This window comes from Geotrypetes seraphini, chromosome 13, assembly GCF_902459505.1.
Source record: "Geotrypetes seraphini chromosome 13, aGeoSer1.1, whole genome shotgun sequence".
NCBI lineage: Eukaryota > Metazoa > Chordata > Amphibia > Gymnophiona > Dermophiidae > Geotrypetes > Geotrypetes seraphini.
The window spans coordinates 13,911,896-13,934,187 of NC_047096.1; the positions used below are offsets into that span (position 1 = coordinate 13,911,896).

Genomic DNA, 22,292 nt, shown 5'->3' on the forward strand with positions numbered 1-22,292 from the left:
GATAAAATCACTTATAAAAACCTTCTAAGTGTTGTACAAACTAAAAAGGGGTATAGTCACTTAATCCTCCACTGCCCCAGGTACATTAGATAGACTGTGAACCCACTGGGACAGACAGGGAAAATGCTTGAAGTACCTGTATGTGAACTGCTTTGAGTGTGGTGGTGAACAAATCCCAGTCTCTTTCCCTGATGTCATAATGCCTCATTCCACCAATAAGAGCCAACCTCATCAGTGATGTCACAATGGCTTCACTGTTCTATACTTCCTCACTTCTGATATTGTATTGGATGGGAGTGTGGTGCAGTGGTTAGAACTACAGCCTCAGCCCACCAAAGTTGTGGGTTCAAATCCCGCACTGCTCCTTATGACCCTGGGCAAGTCACTCAATCCTCCACTGCCCCAGGTACATTAGATAGACTGTGAACCCACTGGGACAGACAGGGAAAATGCTTGAAGTACCTGTATGTGAACTGCTTTGAGTGTGGTGGTGTACAAGTCCCAATCTCTTTCCCTGATGTCACAATGCCTCATTCCACCAATGAAAGCCAACCTCATCAGTGATGTCACAATGGCTTCACTGTTCTATACTTAACTCGCTTCCGAGATTGTACTGGAGGAAATTGTGGCGTAGTGGTTAGAGCTACAGCTTCAGTACCCTGAGGTTGGGGGTTCAAACCCCACACTATTCCCTGTGACCCTGGGCAAGTCACTTAATCCTTCACTGCCCCAGGTTCATTAGATAGATTGTGAGCCCACTGGAACAGATATGGAAAATGCTTGAAATACGTGTATGTAAAACCACTTTGAGTGATGGATATAGAGCAGGGGTAGGGAACTCCGGTCCTCGAGAGCCGTATTCCAGTTGGGTTTTCAGGATTTCCCCAATGAATATGCATGAGATCTATTTGCATGCACTGCTTTCAATGCATATTCATTAGGGAAATCCTGAAAACCCAACTGGAATACGGCTCTCGAGGACCGGAGTTCCCTACCCCTGATATAGATTATTGGAGAATAAAAAACATAACCAAAATTATTATTATTTATTCAATTTTCTATACTGTTCTCCCAGGGAAGCTCAGAATGATTTACATGAATTTATTCCGGTACTCAACCTATCTATCTGGGGCAATTGGGGGATTCAGTGACTTGCCCAGGGTCACAAGGAGCAGCGTGGGTTTGAACCCACATCCTCAGGGTTAAGAGGCTTGTTTACAACCCACTTCAGACAGTATTTCTTTTATTAATTTCCCCGGTAGGCAAGGATCATCACGATGGTTCAATAGTAGCATTGCATGCTGCTGTTCAAACATCTGGATCCCCTTCCTGAGCCCAGCTGAAGCGCCTTTCCAAGCCCCCAGGGCTCAGCCATTGCAGAACATCGACAGGTACTGGCCAGACTGAGTAACCTCTGGTGTCTTGGCAAAAATGGTTGATCTTGCGCCAACCCATAAAGATTAGATTTCCCTTGGGGGGGGGGGGGGGGCAAGAAGGTATGGAGAGCTGAAAAGGCCATCAGTTCAGCAGAGGCAGACTTTTCCCTATCAGTAGAAAAGAAAAGGTTGCTTCCTTTTTATGGGCTCATTTTGATGTCCAAATCGTTTTTTGGTTGGGTATTTTTGGTTTTTGTTTTTTTAAGTAAAAGTCTTTGAACACAGCTGAGCAATGTAAACAGAACGTATTAATGCTTGAATATGAACTGGCTTTAAAAAATGTGAGCCATGTTGTTCCTGCCAAGGTTCCCACCCTCAGAAACAACTAGCGGTTTGTGGAAATTGATTTACCCACGTAACTTGGAGGATTGCAGAAAGGCAAGTGACCCGGTTTAAATGTTTGCAAGCCTTATGTCACATTCTACTGGTTTGTGCTTTCAGCGTCCATGCATTTTGACTCTGAATGTATTGGAGCTGAAATCTTTATTACTAATGTCTGTATCTTATTTACACTTTAGGAAACAACTCAAGACTTACTTATTCTCATAGTTCTTGGGTCCTTAGTAGAGAATGACACGGTGACAAAATTCATCACCGTTCCCGTCCCTGCGGATAACCGCGGGAAATAATCCCATGTCATTTTCTAGTGTCTATTTCATCCTCTATCCTTCTACATCAGCATTCTTCAAAGCAAAGTTTGCGGGTCAGTGGTTGTGGCCATTCATACTCTGATTCTTCCCTCTCTCCTTAAAAAATGACATGAAGACGGTTTCCCGTGATTATCCGCGGGGACGGGAACGGTGATGAATTTTGTTACCGTGTCATTCTCTACTCCTTAGTTCCTTATTCTCATCTATTGTGTATTTCTAGCTAACCTTGTGTAAACTGCATAGAACTTGGATTTTTTTGTTATGTTATCTTCATGTGGGTGCAATATTTTCTCTTTACAGTTAAAGGAATAGCACTGCTAGGAGAAAAATGCAGAAACATAAGCACAGTTCTATAACTTTTACTGAAAGGCAGAATGAGGAGAAATGCACTAGAGCAGGGGTTGGCAATTCCAGTCCTCGAGAGCCGGAGCCAGGTCAGGTTTTCAGGATATCCACAATAAATATGCATGAGATAGATTTGCATGCACTGCTTCCTTGAGATGCAAATCTATCTCATTCATATTTATTGTGGATATCCTAAAAACCTGACCTGGCTCCGGCTCTCGAGGACCGGAATTGCCTACCCCTGCACTAGAGCAATGGTTCCCAATCTTGTCTTGGAAGTCCCCCAGGCCAGTTCAGTTTTCAGGATAGCCTAATGAATTTGCATGGAGCAGATTTCGATGCCTGGAACCTCCATTATATGCAGATCTCTCTCATGCATATTCATTAGGGCTATCCTGAAAACCCAAGTGACCTGGGGGAGGGAATCCTCCAGGACAGGGTTGGGAACCACTGCACTAGAGCATCTGTTTTAGGCACACTTGTGCAGTGTTAGGAAAATTCCTAAGGACATAACATAATACAGTCCTATAATAATACCCAGCTCTCTGGGTGTTTGAACATCCCCAGTAGAGAATGATACAAGGGCAAATTTGTCCCCATCCCATACCCATGAGTTCTGACCCTGTCCCATTCCTGTAAGCTCTGCTTTAACTGCACAAGCCTCGAACACTTATGATTTTAAAGTGTTTGAGGCTTGTGCAGATGAGGACGGAGCTTAGGCATTGGTGGAATGAGGCATTATGACATCACAATCTGAGCTCTAGAATGTTGCTACTTAGGATTTGAAAGTGTTTGAGGCTTGTGCAGAGGAGGACAGAGCTTAAAGGAATGGGGCAGGGTCGGCGACAGAACTCATGGAGATAGAAAGATCCCGTGGGGATGGGGAAAATTTATGCTTGTGTCATTCTCTTTGACACATTAATGGGGAAAACCCCCCTCAATCATAGTTCCTTAACTAAACAGTAGGGATGCTATATCAGATGTAATGCATTCCTAAATTTGGTCCAATCTAAGTTGCAAGATTATCATTAAAATGGATACACCACTCTACAGAGTCAAAAAATAGTTATCAGTGATTGTTATTTAATTTTTTTAACTACACAACTTTCAAAACACATTAGAGATTGAAACTAATCTGATGAACTAATAGAGACCTGTGGCTGCATTAGGCACCTTAGTGAGCCTGCAAACAGAAAAGTGGCTTGGAAATGCAAAAAAGTTGTGCACGGTACTAGTCCCAAGGGAAAGCACCCCCAGTGGCAACTGATGTGTGTCACGATCGCATAGCCTGAGATGAATTAACTCATATGTATTATTAAATTGATAACATATGGTAATTTAAAAAAAGTAATTAAAAAATAAAATTTAAAAAACCCCTCATTTTCAGCCAGAAGAAAAAGTAAACTAATTCTTTGGCTTTGTCTATTTCCAAACAATGAAGGGGCATGCAAACTATGTTTTCAAATAAATTATAAAACCCCATTACAATTGAAAACAACATTTTTTCTCATACTGAAAACCACAGAGTATTATGGAAAAATATTTTGGCTTCAGTGGCAAGCTGTGTAAATTGATTTAAAAAATAAAATTGATGCTAGAAGTGGCAAATCCCCAGAGTCAAACTATTTGTCTACTGTGGTTGTAAAATTTATATAGCCAAACATCTGGCAAATGAAAGCATTTGCCATGTTTGTTAGGGATATGTGTTCAGCTGAGTCACTGCTAAATATCTATTCTACATAACTATTAAAGTAAATTCATAGACCTTCATTTGATAAAAATATGCACATGAGAAACATAGTAACATAGTAGATGACAGCAGATAAAGACCCGAATGGTCCATCCAGTCTGCCCGACCTGATTCAATTTAAATTTTTTTAAATTTTTTTCTTCTTAGCTATTTCCGGGCAAGAATCCAAAGCACCTGGTACTGTGCTTGGGTTCCAACTGCTGAAATCTCCGTTAAATCCTACTCCAGCCCATCTACACCCTCCCAGCCATTGACGCCCTCCCCAGCCCATCCTCCACCAAACGGCCATATACAGACACAGACCGTGCAAGTCTGCCCAGTACTGGTCTTAGTTAAATTTTTAATATTATTTTCTGATTCTAGATCCTCTAGAACTTAAGAATTGCCCTACTGGGACAGACCAAAGGTCCATCAAGCCCAGTATCCTGCTTTCCAACAGTGGCCAACACAGGTCCCAAGTACCAGGCAGAAACCCAAAGAGCAGCAACATTCCAGAACTGAGATTGTGATGTCACAAAGCCTCATTCCACCAATGCCTAAGAGCCAAACTCATCAGTGATGTCACAATGGTTTGACTGTCCTATACTTTGCTCACATAAGAACATAAGCCCAGTATTCTGTTTCCAACAGTGGCCAACTCAGATCCCAAGTACCTAGCTAGATCACAAGTAGTTAAACAGATCTTATGCTGCTTATCCTAGGAATAAGCAGTGGATTTCCCCAAGCCATATCGATAATGGCCAATGGACTTCTCTTTTAGGAAAATATCCAGACCTTTTTTAAACCCTGCTAAATTAACTGATTCTCCAGCAATGATTAATCTGTTCCTGGGTCCCACAAACTCAAATTTTAACAGGAAATACACTGGATTTTAAGGTAAAATATTAACAAATATTCCAAAGCAGCATTCAGATTATGGGGCACAAACACACACATACAATGTGCAGGGTGTTCAGATTCCAAAGCAGAGTTCGGATTCCAAAACAAAATTTACTACAAAAAAAGGTTCGGATTCCAAGTCATTCAAGTTCTGGGGCGTTCGGATTCCGAGGTACCACTGTATTTTGAATGAGTTTTTGAGAACTTAAGAGCGTTACAGAGAAGGGTTTTATGCCAATGAGGTTTTGTTTATAAAATCTGCTTAAAAAATTTTGTTGCAACACGTTATTTTCCAAGTATTTTCCTCCTCTTCATGTTGAAGTTTGAGAAAACCCACTCACAACTATAAATCTTTTAAAGGCTGAAAACATTTTTCAGTATAAAGAGATCCCAGAGATTGACATCATAAATTTCTAAGAGTCATTTCTTTTTTGGTATCGAACACCGCTATTTACTCTTCTCCATCGAGAATATTGACCATTTAAACCCACTCTCTGTTTTCTGTCTTTCAACCAGCTCTTAATCCATAATAGGACATTACCTCCTATCCCGTGACTTTCTAATTTCCTCAGAAGTCTTTCATGAGGTACTTTGTCAAATGCCTTTTGGAAATCCAAATACACAATATCAACCGGCTCACCTTTATCCACATGTTCATTCACCCCTTCAAAGAGATGCAGTAGATTGGTGAGGCAAGATTTCCCTTGACTAAAATCTTTGTAAGGGATATGCCTCAGGGACTTCGTGGCAAAATTACATTATTTGCCGATGACGCTAAACTATGCAACGTTGTGGGCAACGCAACAGAACCAGACACCGCAACCATGCTCGACGCTATGAAGCAGGACCTGCTTTTACTGGAACAATGGTCCAGTACTTGGCAACTGAATTTTAATGCCAAGAAATGCAAGGTGATGCACCTTGGTAGCGGAAATCCATGCAGAACATACACTCTGAATGGTGAAAATCTAACAAGAATGGGACTTGGGAGTAATCATCCGGGAAGATATGAAAGCTGCCAATCAGGTGGAGAAAGCTTCAGCAAAGGCTAGACAAATGTTGGGTTGCATCAGAAGGAGCTTTATCAGCCGATAGCCTGATGTTATACTGCCGTTATACAGATCCATGGTAAGACCTCACCTGGAGTACTGTGTTCAGTTCTGGAGGCCACATTATCTGAAGGACGTGAAGAGAATGGAGTTGATTCAGCGAATGGCCACTAGGATGGTCTCTGGACTTAAGGATCTCCCATATGAAGAACGTCTGAGCAGACTACGCCTGTATTCTCTCGAAGAGCGTAGAGAAAGGGGGGACATGATAGAAATATTCAAATACATCACAGGCTGCATTGAGGTGGAGGAAGAAATCTTTTTTCTTTCCGGTCCCACGGTGACAAGAGGGCATCCGCTAAAGCTCAGAGGGGGAAGATTTCATGGGGACACCAGGAAATACTTCTTCACCGAAAGGGTAATTGATCGATGGAATAGTCTTCCACGTCATTTAGTCGAGGCCAGTAACACGCTCGACTTCAAGGGACGATGGGACAAACAGGTGGGGTCGCTCAAGAGGAATGCTTAATAGACGGATTCTCGTGGGAGGGAGGGAGGGTTCTTGAGTGGGCAGACTTGTTGGGCCGTCAGCCCTTTTCTGCCGTCATACTCTATGTTGGCTTTCTTTCATTAATCTATGCTTATTTATGATGTGCGGGTTTTTTTCCTGTTTTGGATGAAAGAGAAATGCCAGGGTTCGAAAAAAGAAGCCATTTCAAAAATTCAACTCATCAATGTTCTGCAAGTGATTTGAGTAAGTTCATTCTAGCAGTTGTCATTAGGTGGCACTGTTTGATCATCTTAGCATAACTTAAGGTACAATGGCATCTACTGAAAAGCATTTAAGGGACATTTTTTTATACTAAGCATTTAGCATGCACTAACCATTAGAACAGACCCACGATAACTTCTGCATGCTACAAAATAATGGGGGTGGAAAATGGATGCATATTGCAAATAGTGAATGGTATCGTCTGCACTAGGGGTGGGCAGCCAAAAAAATTTTCATTTCAAGTTTCACATGTCCTTTGGGGGAATTTCCATTGCGTCAATGTGGGAGATGAAAAAATGTTCTGGCCACCTTCCTTGTGCCCCTGTCCATCCAAGCTTCTCCCTTTCTGGCCACCACTTCCAATTCCTGCTCCTTGTGGGAGACCTGGACCCAGGGCCAGCTCAACCTTAAGACAAGGTGATGACATGGCCCAGGGCACTGGTAATAAGGGTGCCAAAATTCCAGTCTGGTCTACCTTCAAACTTCAAGGATAGATGCCAGACTGGGATTTTGGCACTTTTTATTATCAATGCACTGAGCAAATGCCCCAGGACAGGAGACTTGAGAGGAGATACCGGATCACAGGTGGGGGGCAAGGAGAAAGATAACCGACTGTGGGGTTAGGGCAGTGTCTCAAACTTTTTTTTGTAGCTCTGGCACACTAAATGGAGCAAATATTTTTTGTGGCACATTATAATTGAAATGATAAAATTTCAAAACCAACAAAAAATTAAATTGGAGAGCTATTTAAAGTTCTTTAAGCTATGTATGGGTAATTGTAACAACGCTGAAAGTAAAGCAGATAGAATTGCTAATCCATGCAATGGATGTGCTTGTTTTTGAGTGCAAATTAACTCAAAATGCGGCTTGATAGTTGACAAGCAAACACGCATTTCATCATCCACCATCTGCAGTGCACAAAGATAAGAAGATCCAAAAAGTAACAAAGCCTTGATTGCTTTGTTGCTCAAGTTAGGATAACTATTGCATAAAAAATAAAAATAAAATTACTTGCCATTAGTTTTCAAGGAACAATCATATCAAAGAATGATGCATGTCTGGTGGTGGTATCCTTATGCACACAGACCTTCATAACATTGATAGACTTTTGCATAGCGACATACATGTCATCTATTCTAGTGTATACTTATGAAGGGAATTTTAAAAAATAAAGTATAATTCTAGAATCTCTCGTGGCACACCCAGAATCTCTTTGGGGCACACAGTTTGAGAGAGACTGGGTTAGGTGGCGCACTAATACAAAAGTTGTCTCAGGGCACTACGGTTGCCTGAGATACCTCTTTCTCTAGTGGTTTGATGGATGATTGTTGGGCAGGAGCAATGCCCCTTCATTCCATACTATATACAGTAGTTTCTTATATCCCACAATTTTCAGCAAGGAATCAATGCAGCTTACAATAAGATTGGGATCAGTTATTACATTAATAATGAGGTTCTAGTGAACATATTGGGTAGAGATCAGTCAATTACAGGAGACTGGGACCAATTAACAAAATTAGCAGCTAGGTTCTAGAGCATGTAATGGATATTGATCTGTCATTATAAGAAGAGATAAGTCTTTAGCATTCTCCTGAAGCTGTAAAATGAGGGAACCTGACATAAATATTCCAGATTCTGGGGTCCAAGGATTCAAAGGTGGTCAGTTATTCAGAGTAGTGAAGATGCAGGAGGGATTGTGAAGATCTGCAATGTGACATAACCACGCTTGAGAAATGGGCAGTGACATGGCAAATGAGGTTCAATGTGGATAAGTGTAAGGTAATGCATGTCGGTATCAAAAATCCCATACACGAATACAAGATGTCCGGGGCGGTACTTGGAGAGATCCCCCCCCCCCCAGGAAAGAGGCTTGGAAGTACTGGTTGACAAGTCGATGAAGCCGTCCGTGCAATGCGCAGCGGTGGTGAAAAGGGCAAACAGAATGCTTGGAATGATTAAGAAGGGGATCACGAACAGATTAGAGAAGTTTATCATGCCGGGCCATGGCACACCCTCACCTGGAATACTGCGTCCAGCACTGTTCGCCGTACATAAAGGACACGGTAATACTCGAAAGGGTCCATAGAAGAACGACTAAAATAGTTAAAGGGTTGGAGGAATTGCCGTACAGTGAGAGATTAGAGAAGCTGGGCCTATTCTCTTTTGAAAAGAGGAGACTGAGAGGGGATTTGATCGAAACATTCAAGATAATGAAGGGAATAGACTTAGTAGATAAATACAGGTTGTTCACCCTCTCCAAGGTAAAGAGAACTAGAGAGCATTATCCTCTCTTCTTGCACCCTGTAATTCGCTGATTGTCCAGCCTTCTTCAGTTGTGAACTGCCTAGAAGTCTTTCGACTGTGGCGGTATAGAAGAATAAAGTTATTATTATTATTAATAAAGTTAAAAGGGGATAGATTCCGTACAAACATAAGGAAGTTCTTCTCCACCCAGAGAGTGGTAGAGAACTAGAATGCTCTGCTGGAATCTGTTATAGGGGAAAACACCCTCCAGGGATTCAAGACAAGGTTGGACATGTTCCCACTGAACCAGAATGAACGCAGGTAGAGCTGGTCTCGATTAGGGCACTGGTCTTTGAACTGGGGGCCGCCGTGTGAGCAGACTGCTGTGCGCAATGGACCACTGGTATGACCCAGCAGCGGCAATTCTTATGTTCTTATGTCTTAAATAGCTTTTTTCATTGAACCCGATGACGGATGGGGAGGGGAAGGACAGCTTAAGATGTTGCATCTTTCTTGCGGTATGGAATGAACGGGGAATCTTGATGTCTGATACTAGTCTTTCAGTTTCCACCATAAATCACTTTATAGACCGTGCAGGCGTCTTGAAGAGAATCCTGTTTCATTGGTAGCCAGCGCAATTCTCCCAACAGTGACCTAGCCCTCTTGAATTTGCGTACTCCAAAAATTAATCTGGCCACGGTATTCTGGAGTAGTTGTAATCTCTTGTGTTCCTTCTCAATAATGCTGTGATACAAGGAATTACAGTAGTCTAGGTATGGTAACAAGACAACCTATACTAGTTCTAAAATTAGCTTGGCTTAACCCTTTCAGGACCAAGGGACATATTTGTCCCATAACTTTAAAATCCTATAAATTTTGATTGGGATAGTCTACAGTTCTAAATTTGATATGTACGGATTCCATATGATATTGCCTTTATGTAAACAAACTGGTTCCGACATTCATTCATTAGCGTCGTTGCTAGATTGACGAGAAGATTCACTTGCCACACTGTCCATAAGCCAGAAGTGTGATTTTTTAAAATAAAAATAATGATATTTCACAAAAAAAATCAATTTTTTGGCATCTGCAAGCCCTTTTTACCATAAAAATGTCGTCAAAACCACAAAAATTGGCCTACGATCCTTATGGTCCTGAAAGGGTTAAGAGGGACCATATTGTCCTTAGTTGCCTTAGTCTGAAGAACAACCTTTTGACCAGGGAGTTGATCTGATCTTCAATGGTTACTTGGGAATTGAGGACAACAAGGATTTTTGAAGTTTTTTTTTCAATTTTGAGGATCTCGCCAGTGGACAGTACCAGATCTGTACATGGAAATGAGTCATAGTCCCCAAACCAAAGCACTTTGGTCTTCTGTTTATTAGGTTTGAAGTTCTTTTGTGCCCGTGTACTCAGGTCTTCTATGGTCCACACTAGGTGTTGTAGGCTATTGGAGCGGTAGACAGGTGTTTCTAGTAGGTTTTGGGAGAGTTTTGGAGGGCTCAGTATAAATTATAAGGGGCATATGGTGAAATGTAATAATAATAATAAGTTTATATACCGCAGGACCGTGAAGTTCTATGCGGTTTACAAAGATTAAAAGATAGTACAAATTGATTGAACTTAACAGAGGTGAAAGATAGTGGTTAACAACTCAAGGGAACCGTTATTGAAGAGAAAGAGTTGTACGGGTCAGCTGTCTAGATACTTCAGGAATAGATATGTTTTTAGGCGTTTCCTAATTTCCCCATAAGTAGAAGGCGTAAGCAAATGTACTGGCACTCTTTATGTGAAGTTCACAGCAGTGCTCTCTAAGGCGTCACACTGCTCTGTTGTCATATCTGAGTTGCCAGTACATCACAATGCTGGCCCTTCCTATGTCCAATTGGTCTGGATTGGACATTTTCAACTTGAACGTTTCTTGGTGTCTTATGGGTTGGCCATCCTGTGAGCCTAGACATCTAAATAATTTAAAAAAATCAAATTGGAGGACGTCTAGTGGTTTGGCTTTCAAAAATGGATGTCTCTATGCTTGGACGTTTAGCGGGAAATGTCCATATGGGACTTAGAATGTCCTTTTTGAAAATGGCCCTCAAAAGGTACAAAACAAAGGTACAATACTGGACTGGGTCCTCAGTGCTAGCAGCAGGTTAATCTGCCCCACCCTAGACTCAGGGGACTGCTTCGGTACATCCCACTGGTTGAAGACGCTTATGCCTTGTGCACTAGAAGGGATGATTACTGTAGGTTCTTACCTTGATAATCTTTCTAGTAGAAAGGCATATGAGTCTTGAAGGCAAACTATATCAGATTTCATTTAGCCTCCCTACAGACTCAGACATGTATTTCCAGATGCTGGATTTTCTCCTATCCAACAGGTCTGAAGAGTGATAACTCTCTATTGCAAAAGACAAATGAGAGACTGTGAGAACTACTTGTGTTAGTGCTGGTTGTGCTTAGGTGGGTGGCTTGTTCAGTGCCACCTTGTTTTATGTTATGCTCCTATTGGCTGTTTTTTAAAAAAAGGTTTGGACAAGTTCCTGGAGGAAAAGCCCATAGTCTGATATTGAGACACACATGGGGAAAGCCACTGCTTGCCCTGGATCGGTGGCATGGAATGTTGCTGCTATTTGGGTTTTTGCCAGGCTTTCGTGAAGACAGAATACTGGGCTAGCTGGACCATTGACCTGATCCACTAAGGTTATTCTTATGTTCTTACCACAGATGCTTTTTGTTATTAAAAACTGCCTACATTTTAGGATGAAAAATTAGGCAGAGAGATGCAGGTGCATTTCTCTGCCGGTAATTTTTCATAATGCAATAATGAAAGCAACAGCACAGTTTTAGATTTTCTTCTATTACTGCTGCAAACTTGTAGGATGAAAGGGCCTTTGGGATTTGCAGGACTGGCAATAAGACTGCTTTGCACTGTTAAGCTCTACTGCACTACCTCTCTCTTCCCTTGACCATTCGATCTCCCTCATTAGCAGAGCAGCTCACAATGCATGAAGTTAAGATTCAAGGAGTTGTGAAATATTTCACAGTTATGTGAATTAACTAGGGCTTATCCCCTTTCCCTGCATCCTGTGCCCCCCTCTCTTTATTCTATAAAACTTTCTAATTCCAGACTCACCTCCTATTTCTATCATCTCTCCCCTCTCACACCTTTCTTCTGAAGTCTGTCCTCGCATGCCTTATGATGAAAACCACTATTTTAGAAGCTACCCTCTAGACCGACTCCTTCCTGTTTATACCTTTCTGAAACAGATATCTCTTATGCTATTCCTGTAAACTTTTATGTAATTTCTGAAAACCTTTATGTAATCCGCCTTGAACCACAAGGTATTGGCGGAATAGAAATCACTAATGTAATCTTCAGAATTGTATACTGTACTCCAAATGGGGTCTCACGAGAGACTTATACAGAGACACTATCACCTTCCTTTTCCTACTGGCTATTCTTCTCTCTGTGCACCCAGGGGTCCTGCTGGCTTTTTGCTGTGTCTTTTCTAATTTTGGCTCTTTAAGGTCATCAGACATGGTTGAGTTCTGCTCTTTTTTCATGCAGAGGTACTTCGCATCCTACACTATGAAGGAAAGAGCAGGCTTAAGCATTCCACTTCTTTAATGGACTTGGCCAGGGCTCATTCTGCAGGTTCTGAAATTCAAAATTAATTTCTACCCAATAATCAGAGGTCTGCATGGGAACGGGGATTGCGGAACTCCCACAGTGATCCCCCCCAGGTCTACGGGACTCCCATGGGGATCCCCCCCGGCTCACGGGACTCCCATGGGGATGGAACCGGGGATCCTAAGGCCGGGAAAGAGAATTAGTATAAGATAGACAAAAGCAGAAACTGGGACCAAGATGATGGAAAAATAAAATGTCCCACCAGCTACAGTAAGGGAGATGTTCATTTTGAGGGGGGACTAAGCTCAAAGTGGGAGGCCCCGCCCCCTCTCATGGCTATGCCACCAATTGTGTTTAGTACAAAATGAAGTACTTGCTGAGCTTGTTTTGGGGTTTCCAGTTCAGTTTTGCTCATTTTTCTTATGCAACCCTTGTCCTGAAAAGTGCCTCTCTCAATTCTGCTTTAAATGATTTTGATGCTGCATTGTTTGATTCTTTAGTCATTACTGCATTAAAAATCATTTGTGGATCTTGGAAGGACCTCTCACAAGTTACCTATGCCAGATGGTGGAACCAGATTTATTTGCTCCACAGATATGAGCTTTATATTGCCAAAAAATTGAACTCTTATTTCTTTTAACAAGAAATGATCGACCCTACAGTCACATGATCTAACGCCTATTCTAATTCTTTCCGGTGATGTATGCATCTCTTATTTCTGTTCACTGTTATTTCTTTATACTGTATTTTATTGTTGGTTTAAAATAAACTAAGACTTTAAAAAAAAAAAAAAAAATCAAAACTGTCAGAAGTAATTGCTGCTTTTTATGGGGGGACGGGCGGGAACAGAAGAGATTCCTCACGGGGACGGAAGAGATTCTGGCGGGGATGGGTGGGAACGGGCAAGATTTGTCCCCGCGCAACTCTCTAGTTCCCAGGTTTGTAGCAACAGAACCAAATACCTAATTTCCATGGCCCTTGTCCCCTTCCCCCACAACTCTACATAAATAAAAATGTCAATGTCAATGAATGTAGCCCTTATTTGCCACTATAACTCTCTACAGAAGTCCAGTGCGGTTTACAAGAAAATAAATGTCATTACAAACACACATCTCAAAGTACAGAATAAAAACTATATCCTAATTTCATAAGTTTCAGACCCAAACAGTGCTGTCTTACCAAGTACAGTATACAACTAAGCGCACCATAGCAGAGGAGGAATTAAATTACTACTACTTACAACCAGAAGAGGGCACTGCTAATACAAGCAGAGCAGATACGCATTACAACATGCCAAAGTGTCTTAAGAACCATCATTTCCCCAAAAAAGGATGCCATTCACACATTCTGGTACAGTATTTTAAAAATTATTTTTAAGGTAAAGCTACAGTTGAACAGCCCATTCTCCCACCCACCGTAAAAAGTGATTACATTCAAAAAAACAGATTTGGACACAAGATACAAATTTGATCTTTTTCATTTATTAACTCTGTTCTAGGTTGGACAATTATGAAAAATAACAAAAAAGAAATCTGGAAGGCCAAAATTATTTACATTTTCCCGTAGTGAGGTCAGTGCAAGATGCTGCTCATACAGGTCGGGTTCAATTTGTACTGGCACAATGTTTATAATTCAGACAACAAATCAGACAGATTAACATTTGTATCAAAATACAGAGAAAAGATTAAATAACAGGTTTTGTTACGAATCAGCTCCGCTGCCATCTATCACAAATCAGGCAAACGTGCATTTTTCAGACTGAAGTAGACTCATATGAGCCTAAAAACAAAACAAAAAATCCAGAAACAAAGATCAGATGAGAAAGATATCTAAAGAGATCAAAGCAGCACCGTAACTTCTTAATGTACCGTACTCTGGCCCCTCTGAGCACCTCCAGGCATGTAGGTACAGGACTGGGATGGCAGGGGCCAGCTGCAATGGCTACATGGTCACAAGACAAAAGGGCCAGTAATTGCACAGTATCGTTATTGGGTTAATGAGCAAGAGCCAATTTGTGGCACGGCGCAGCTGGTGTTTCCCCTCTGCCTTGATGCTATCCATGGAAATGGCTTGACAGAATCAAGAAACCTTTCAGGCTGTTCTAATTTCATGTTCCTAAGTTTTACTTAATGATACGAGCTCAGTCACTACATGTGTTAAGAGAGGTGCCTGCAGCGTAGCATAATCACTAAACCAAATTCAGACGTAAATTGGTTAATTAAAACGACATCAGCTTCCAAACATGAAATCAAAGCCCATTCGGTTTTAATTTGCATAAATAAAGATACTGCTTGCAAATCTGCTTACCTCTTGAAGCACCGCCACAAAGACCATTCAACAGTCTCAGCTTCAGCACATCCCCCTCAGGGACTTTTAGATCTTTTAGTTAGTGGCAAATAGGCACTAGGTCCCAATCCAGCCTAGGGACATGCTCAGCCCAAGCAAAGATAGATGAGTTCCAACAATAATGCTTTTATCGTACCAGACCACAATTTTTTCAGAGCACCAAATCACTTGATGTCCTCTTCTTGACCGAGACATTGCACAGTATTAGAATGAGGAATGTGTTCACCCTGCTATCTAACCCACCGGATTTTGTTATAACCACCATCAAAGCAGTAGGATTTAAAAATAAGCTAGGTTTTCAAACAAAAATCCAAATGACCTCCTGATACATTTCAGTCAAGCTCTGTTTAGTCTCCATCAGAAGCTGTTAATTCAAGTTTGCAAAGTTTATTGCAGCTGTTCAGGAAATGCACAGCGCAGATTGCAAATATCAAGACGTCCAGAAGATAATTTTGTATAGGTTGCCTAGGTGGTGAAATTAATCTGCAAGGTTTAGTATTTTAAAAAACACTTATTGAGCGCCATCAAAGAAACATGCACAACAAAAAAGCCCACTTCATAAAGACATTCAAACAATAATCCTCATTTAAATAGCACTATGTGCAATTATACTGTAAAAATATGATTTTGTCATTTATATGTGTTAAGTGGTAAATTTTGTAAACCTGCACATTCACAAGAGCCAATTTTAGAGCCTCCATCTGAAAAGAACCAGCCAAGACCCGTAGGTATATGCTTTGTCAGCAGATGGAGACTGAGAACCACTAGTTCAGTACCTTTACCCTTATAAGGAGGCATTTGCAGTCCACAACCAGTTAACATTTCTGTCTCTAGGACAGGGGTGCCCAATAGGTCGATCGCGATCGACTGGTAGATCACCCAGGCAAAGTGAGTCGATCGTGGAGCCCATCCCGGGCTCCGTGCTAGACTCGCGTTGCCTTTACAATCTACCAGGCCGATCAGCCTTCCCAATGTTAATTCTGCCTTTGGAGAGGAAGTTCCAGGCCAGCCAATCGCTGCCTGGCTGGCTCGGAACTTCCTCTCCGATGGCAGAATTGACGTTGGGGAAAGGAATGCTGCTCGGTCCGATGCAGGGAAGCAGGGAGAGCTTGGGGCGGTGGTGGCTTTGAGGCCTGTTCCCCGATGGTGGCAGTAGCTTAGCGGCCTGTTCCCTGATGGTGGCGGAAGTGGCTTGGGGGAGGGCAGGGAGAAAGAAAGAAAAGGGGCAGGCAGGGAGACAGAAGGAAAGAAGGGAAACAGAAAGAAAGAAAGGGAGCATGAAGAGAGAAAAAAAGAAAGGGAAGCAGGGAGAAAGAAAGGGCAGGGAGAGAGGAAGAAAAAGTTGGGGGAGGGAATGAGGTCTGGAGGAGAGGAAGCATAAAGGCTGAAAGAAGGGAAGAAAGATTGGATGCACAGTCAGAAGAAGTGCAACCAGAGACTCATGAAATCACCAGAAAAACAAAGGTAGGAAAAATGATTTTATTTTCAATTTAGTGATCAAAATGTGTCTGTTTTGAGAATTTATATCTGCTGTCTATATTTTGCACTATGGTCCCCCCCTTTTACTAAACTGCAATAGCGGTTTTTATTGCAGGGAGCTTATGAGTGTCGAGAGCAGTGCTGAGCATTCAGAGCAGCTCTTTGCGCTAAAAACTGCTATCGTGGTTTAGTAAAAAGGGAGGGGGTATATTTGTCTATTTTTGTTTAGTTTTTACTGAGGTGACATTGCACAGTCATCTGCCTTGACTTCTTTGGAAAAAACCCAGAATATAAATGATAGTTAACATTTTCTCTGCGTACAGTGTGCTTTGTGGGGTTTTAAAAATTTTTTTATTGTTGGTAGATCATTTTGACTTGGTCATTTTAAAAGTAGCTTGCAAGCCCCAAAAGTGTGAGCACCCCTGCTCTAGGACATGGTAGGTGAGCTCCTGGGTAGTCCAGACTTGCCTAATAAAATGAGAGGGCCTGGAGAACTTTCATTTTCTTTTCTCCCTTAGACTGTACCATGTTTGACCCCACACATAAAGATTAAGAGGTATCTCCTGTGAGAAAGGCTAGAGCAGGTCCACAGAATCCCCCCCCCCCCAGTTAGAATTTGTGGATTTCACTTGTGTGCTTCAGACCCCTCCCTTCAATATCTATCAACCTCAGGACTGCAATGAAGTACTGGTTCTAACAGGTTTTCTACAATGTTTAATTTTGTAAGCAGGTTAATGCACTTTCATTCTAATTCTCAGCAATGAGGGATTTAAATCTGCTTATGAAGAAGTGCCATAGTGCAGCGTCTCTCAAACTTTTTTAGGTCTGGCACACAAAATGGAGCAAATGTTTTTCGCAGCACATTATAATTGAAATTATAAAATTGAAAAACCAACAAAAAATTAGTGTTATTTATTTAAAGTTCTTTATGGGTAGTTGTAACAATGGTGAAACTAAAGTAGATGCAAGCTTGTTTTTGAGAGCAAACTTAACTCAAGCAAACACACATTTCATCATCCATCATCTGCGGTTCTCTTTCTTTCTTTCTGTCAGAGCTGAAAATTCAAGTTCACAAAGATAAGATCTGTTGCATCCTCATAACGTCATAACGTCGACAGACTCTCGTGCACACGACGCACATGTCACATTTGTCTAGTGTATACTTATGAAGGGATTTTTTAAAAACAAATTAAAATTTGGGAATATCTCATGGCACACCCGGAATCTCTTTGGGGCACATAGTTTGAGAGACACTGCCATAGTGAAACACAGAAGGGAAAGTGGATCTCTTTAAATGAAAACAAAAAAGAAAAAAGTCTAAACTTTTGAAATTCTAGTGAATATATCTGATGGAGACTCAATAGGACATGCTCCAAATAGACTTGGGCTGTCATGTAAGCTCTAAGATGTCCACCAGAGCTCCAAGACCAAATGGGAAATTATGGTTTGCTTCAGGAAAACATTATTTTTGGTACTTTGAGAGTTTTCTCAATGGACTGTCGTGGCAATGGGCCAAACCAATGCTATTTAAACTTGCTTAAAATCTAAATGAAACTTTAAAAAGTAAAAGTGAAATAAAAAAGGCAGAGGAGACCTGACACATTACCTTGCCACAACATGGCAAACCTGGATCCCTCGGATAAGGAGAAATCTTATTAATATGCTTCCAAATCCTTCCCACCAATTAAACTTTCATATATGTAAACATACATACACAGCAATCTTAATTGGATTGGAGTTGGTCCATAGTCTCCCATGCAGGTGTACAGTCAGACGGAGTCCATGTTAGCTCCGAAATGCAGGAGAATGCCAGCTCCTGAGGACGATCTGCTTTTAGGAGCAGCAGCTCCAACAGTCCAGATCACATACATGCATTAAGTACAGCATATAATGGAAAAAAAACCCTTTAAGGACCAAAGGAAAAGTACCTTATCACAAAAAGCTAAGGAAGAATGACGATATTTGTTAGTTCACAGGTGCTTTAAAAGGCAGATTCTACGATAGAAGAGTTGAAGTCACCAGTTCTAATATAGACACAATAAATACAGAATACAGCAGCTTTAAATAGAATTAAACATTTCTTTAATCCCTCCCTCACCCCAAACCCTGGTTTACCCAAAGTTTATGTAAAGCTCTCAGCCAAAATCTGCAGTTGATAACAGTCATATGGAAATTCAAAGGAAAAAAACCCCCAGCTAGTCTTATGACATAGGGAAGAACAGCAAAGGTAGACCATAAAATCTGCTGTCAGAATTTGCTCTTGAGATGTTTAAGAGTCTCAGAAAAGCAGGCTGCCCCTGAGACCTCAAGAGGAACAGCGCAGTATCTAAAAAAAATGCTGGTGATGGAGGCTCTCTGCGGTGGACCATGAAGAGACATCACCAGTCATTCCGGATCTGTTGCTGGCTCAGGAAAGCTTTGCATAATATTGCGTTTCTATGCAACGTATTTCTCCAGTTTATTAGTGAGATTAGTATTAGAAAACAGGATTCCCATCCTGCAGGAATGATCTGCTCTCTACAGTTCATCCTAATCCTTTAGAGTGGAGACTGAGAGGCTTCCAGTAGAGTTCTAACTAAAGTAAAAGAATTATATGATTTTTATGCAAATACATCCATCATCCGACATCCTTCTGTCTAGATGGTATAACAGAGTGACACAACTGAGTGACAGTGCAGTCTCTTGAGACTAACCCTCAGTGCTGCAATAGCGGCTGTTTCTTCATTCCTCTCTGTAGCCTGAATATGTCCACAAGCTCCACTGGTTCCATCAGAGAGCTAAACCAGTCTCCTGGGCTACAGCCATGCAATGAAGCCAATCCACATTTCTAAAGTGGAGGACGGAGAAGAAATTCATCTACCAGAAGTTGAATTAAGAAAACATCAGCAGAGCATCCCTCAAGAAAACATATTCTGATTAACAATGTGATTGCAATTTTATCAGCCTACAATATCCAAAATGGTTCAAACATCCAAACTGGAAGCATCAGATTTTTTTTCCCTGTAAATTACAAATATTTGGCTTCTTAGAGTCCAGCGAAGCTCGAGTCTCCTAATAAGTAAACAATATGTGAACGGTGCAGTTGGTAGGAAGCTCTAGTTGGGGAAACTGCAGTGAATGACTATGGCCAAACCCTGCAACCATGGAAGACAGGGGGAGCCTCCAACAACTCCCAAAGCTTGAGCATTAACAATCCCCGTCTCGCTAAGTACCACTAGAATAGATAAGCCAAGCAGCTTTCCCTCGCCACCTTGGCAGTATTTACAATTGTCGTACCTCAACTAAATTCTCATCTGCTGAGAGTTAACCCGCTCTCCTTCCAGTCCCGTTATTTGTTTCATCATTGATCACAGCAGTCATCTCATGTTGGTCAGCCACCCACACTTCACAGCAAAAGATACAATTAAAATCCATTTATGTACAAGCAGCAACTGACTGATAGAAAATAAATTTCTGGACAAACGTGTAGGTTAAAAAATAAAAATAAAAATCAAAGGCAGCTGAGTAGCTTACAGTAGAACAGGAGACTGGACATTCACTGGATCGCCTTTTCTGCCATTCGAAGGCAAGGGGCAACCCCTTGGCAAGTACAGTCGCTTTTTACACAGGTAGAAATCGGAGTTCTCTACAGGTGAAAGATTCGTGGCTGCAAAATATTATAATCTACTACACAACTCCCATTATACTGATAGCTCACACGTCTCTGACAATACTGATAACACAGACTTAAGTACAGAGCTAATATCCAGAAAAGTGCTACTAAATCCCACTGGTAGAGAAGCTTGAGCATTGACCCCTACACGACATTCATTTGAACATGGTGAAGGAGGCGAGTACTTGAATACCAAACATTCCTACTTTCATGTAAATCACACAGAAGATATCCAATTTGCTCTTCCTGACAAGAAATCATCAAGTATACAATGCAATTTTAGGAAGGAAACACAAAGCTCTCCCCGCTTAGTGTCTAAGCTGTCTGTCTCTAAGGTTCTGATGCCTTTTATACAGCTTACCTTGCACCCTCATTCCCCAAACTCACTCCCAAGCTGAAAAGGCTTTAAAAGCCATATGAGAGGGGGGGAGGGAATAAAAACCCAACAAGAGGTTGAAAATGTGGAATAAATGCAAATCATAAATCTCAGTGGGTTTTATATTGCTCATCAAAATATAACGTACCGTTTGGTCAAGCTGTAGGCTATTTTCCCCTTGAATACATATCTGTTTCTCACAAGCCATTATTCTTTTGTTCAATCGTTATGAATTAGTTTCTCATTGCACCACTGAATGTAAAAAGTTCACTTTGTGTTTAAAACTGTTCTTATCCTTGCATTCTTCTCTTTCCTTGGCTGAGTCCCCAGGGGAGCAGCAGCAGGTGTTTCCAGGGGCTGCTCCTTAAATCTTGGTCAGGGCCCCTTTTTCCTACTGTTTGATGGTGCAGGACACTGTGCCGTTCCACCGCTCGTCAGATACTCAGCTTCATGAAGGTAAAAAAGAAGGGGGGGGGGGGAGGGAGGGGAAAATTACAAACCAAAATATGAGATGAATGTTTTGCAAGAGTGCATGGAACATAGTTGAGCTAATGAAGGTAAAGGAAAGCAGAGAGCAGAGATGAAATGAGGCGAGGTACTGATTTGTATAAAACTGAGCAGGGTTTACACTCCTTTCTAAAGAAAGCAATCAGTTTTTACCAGAGCACTTCAAGAGAAGCTCTCCTTTCAAAACCCCTGTCCATATGCCAACTTATTTCATTTTCACATTTCACTGGCTAAAATGCCTCTCTTATACTCCAAGTGTAGCCTTACACTCACCTCTCTAAGCTGTCAATTGTCACCCCCTCCCCCACATTAGACCACGTATCATTCCTGGGAGCATTGGCTAGCTAAACTCACCCCTCTCTTCCCTGGGATCTGAGGCATTAGCTGGATACTCACTACACTATATATTACATCAGATAGCTTTTAATTAATTTGTTGTTGTTACATATGTATATAAAATGCACAAAGATAAGGGGTCATTTTGTGGTCTTAAGAAATATGGACAGGATTAAAATGTTTTCTTGGAAGAAAGGCAGATAGGTCACTGACAACTTTACTGAAACTTTGACCTATCAGACATATAGCAGGAATGTTTATTACCCTTAACCAACCCTACATCCCCCCCGGCCCAAGTACTAGGGACATCACAAGCTGCTGCCATGTACACATGGCCCCAAGTGAGGTGAGGCGAGAAGGGATTAGGAGAGCTGGGAATTCAAATTCTTAGACCACATCTCAATTCATTCAAGTCCTTGGTTTGTAGATCATACCCTAAGGGTTAATGGCAGATGTAGTCAGAAATCAAATAAATTGTGGTTTTAGAGAATATGGTAATAATTAAGAAGAAAACTTGGGAAGATTGAAAGAGGTGACTTGACTGAAGGCAGATTCAGGAAACTCTTGTAGGATCAAGGGGAGGGGGAGGCATCTCATAATCCAAAAAAATGGCACATCAGGAAAATTATTGAACTACACAAAATGACAGGCAGATAGCACAATAGAAACAAGCTCTGAATCACTTCTGATTTGCTCAGTCATAGCCTACAGCACCCCCCCCCCAGCAAAGCTGTCACAATGCACCATAATATTAGATTTACTACACCCACTTCTATGGCTGAAACTGGTATTAAATCTCATAGACAACTCACATGCAGCTCTATCAATGTACTCACTCCT

The 22,292-nt window shown here is 41.4% G+C and overlaps 1 protein-coding gene across 1 annotated transcript in view; it reads right to left on the reverse strand.

Annotated features, from left to right (window-relative positions):
• Window positions 1-16,890: 16,890 nt before the first annotated feature.
• ANKS1A (ankyrin repeat and sterile alpha motif domain containing 1A) overlaps window positions 16,891-22,292 on the reverse strand; it is a 198,023-nt gene continuing 192,621 nt past the window's right edge. The window contains 1 exon segment of the mRNA XM_033917877.1: window positions 16,891-21,055. Within this exon segment, the coding sequence (XP_033773768.1) occupies window positions 20,985-21,055 (71 nt within the window). The 3' untranslated portion in view covers window positions 16,891-20,984.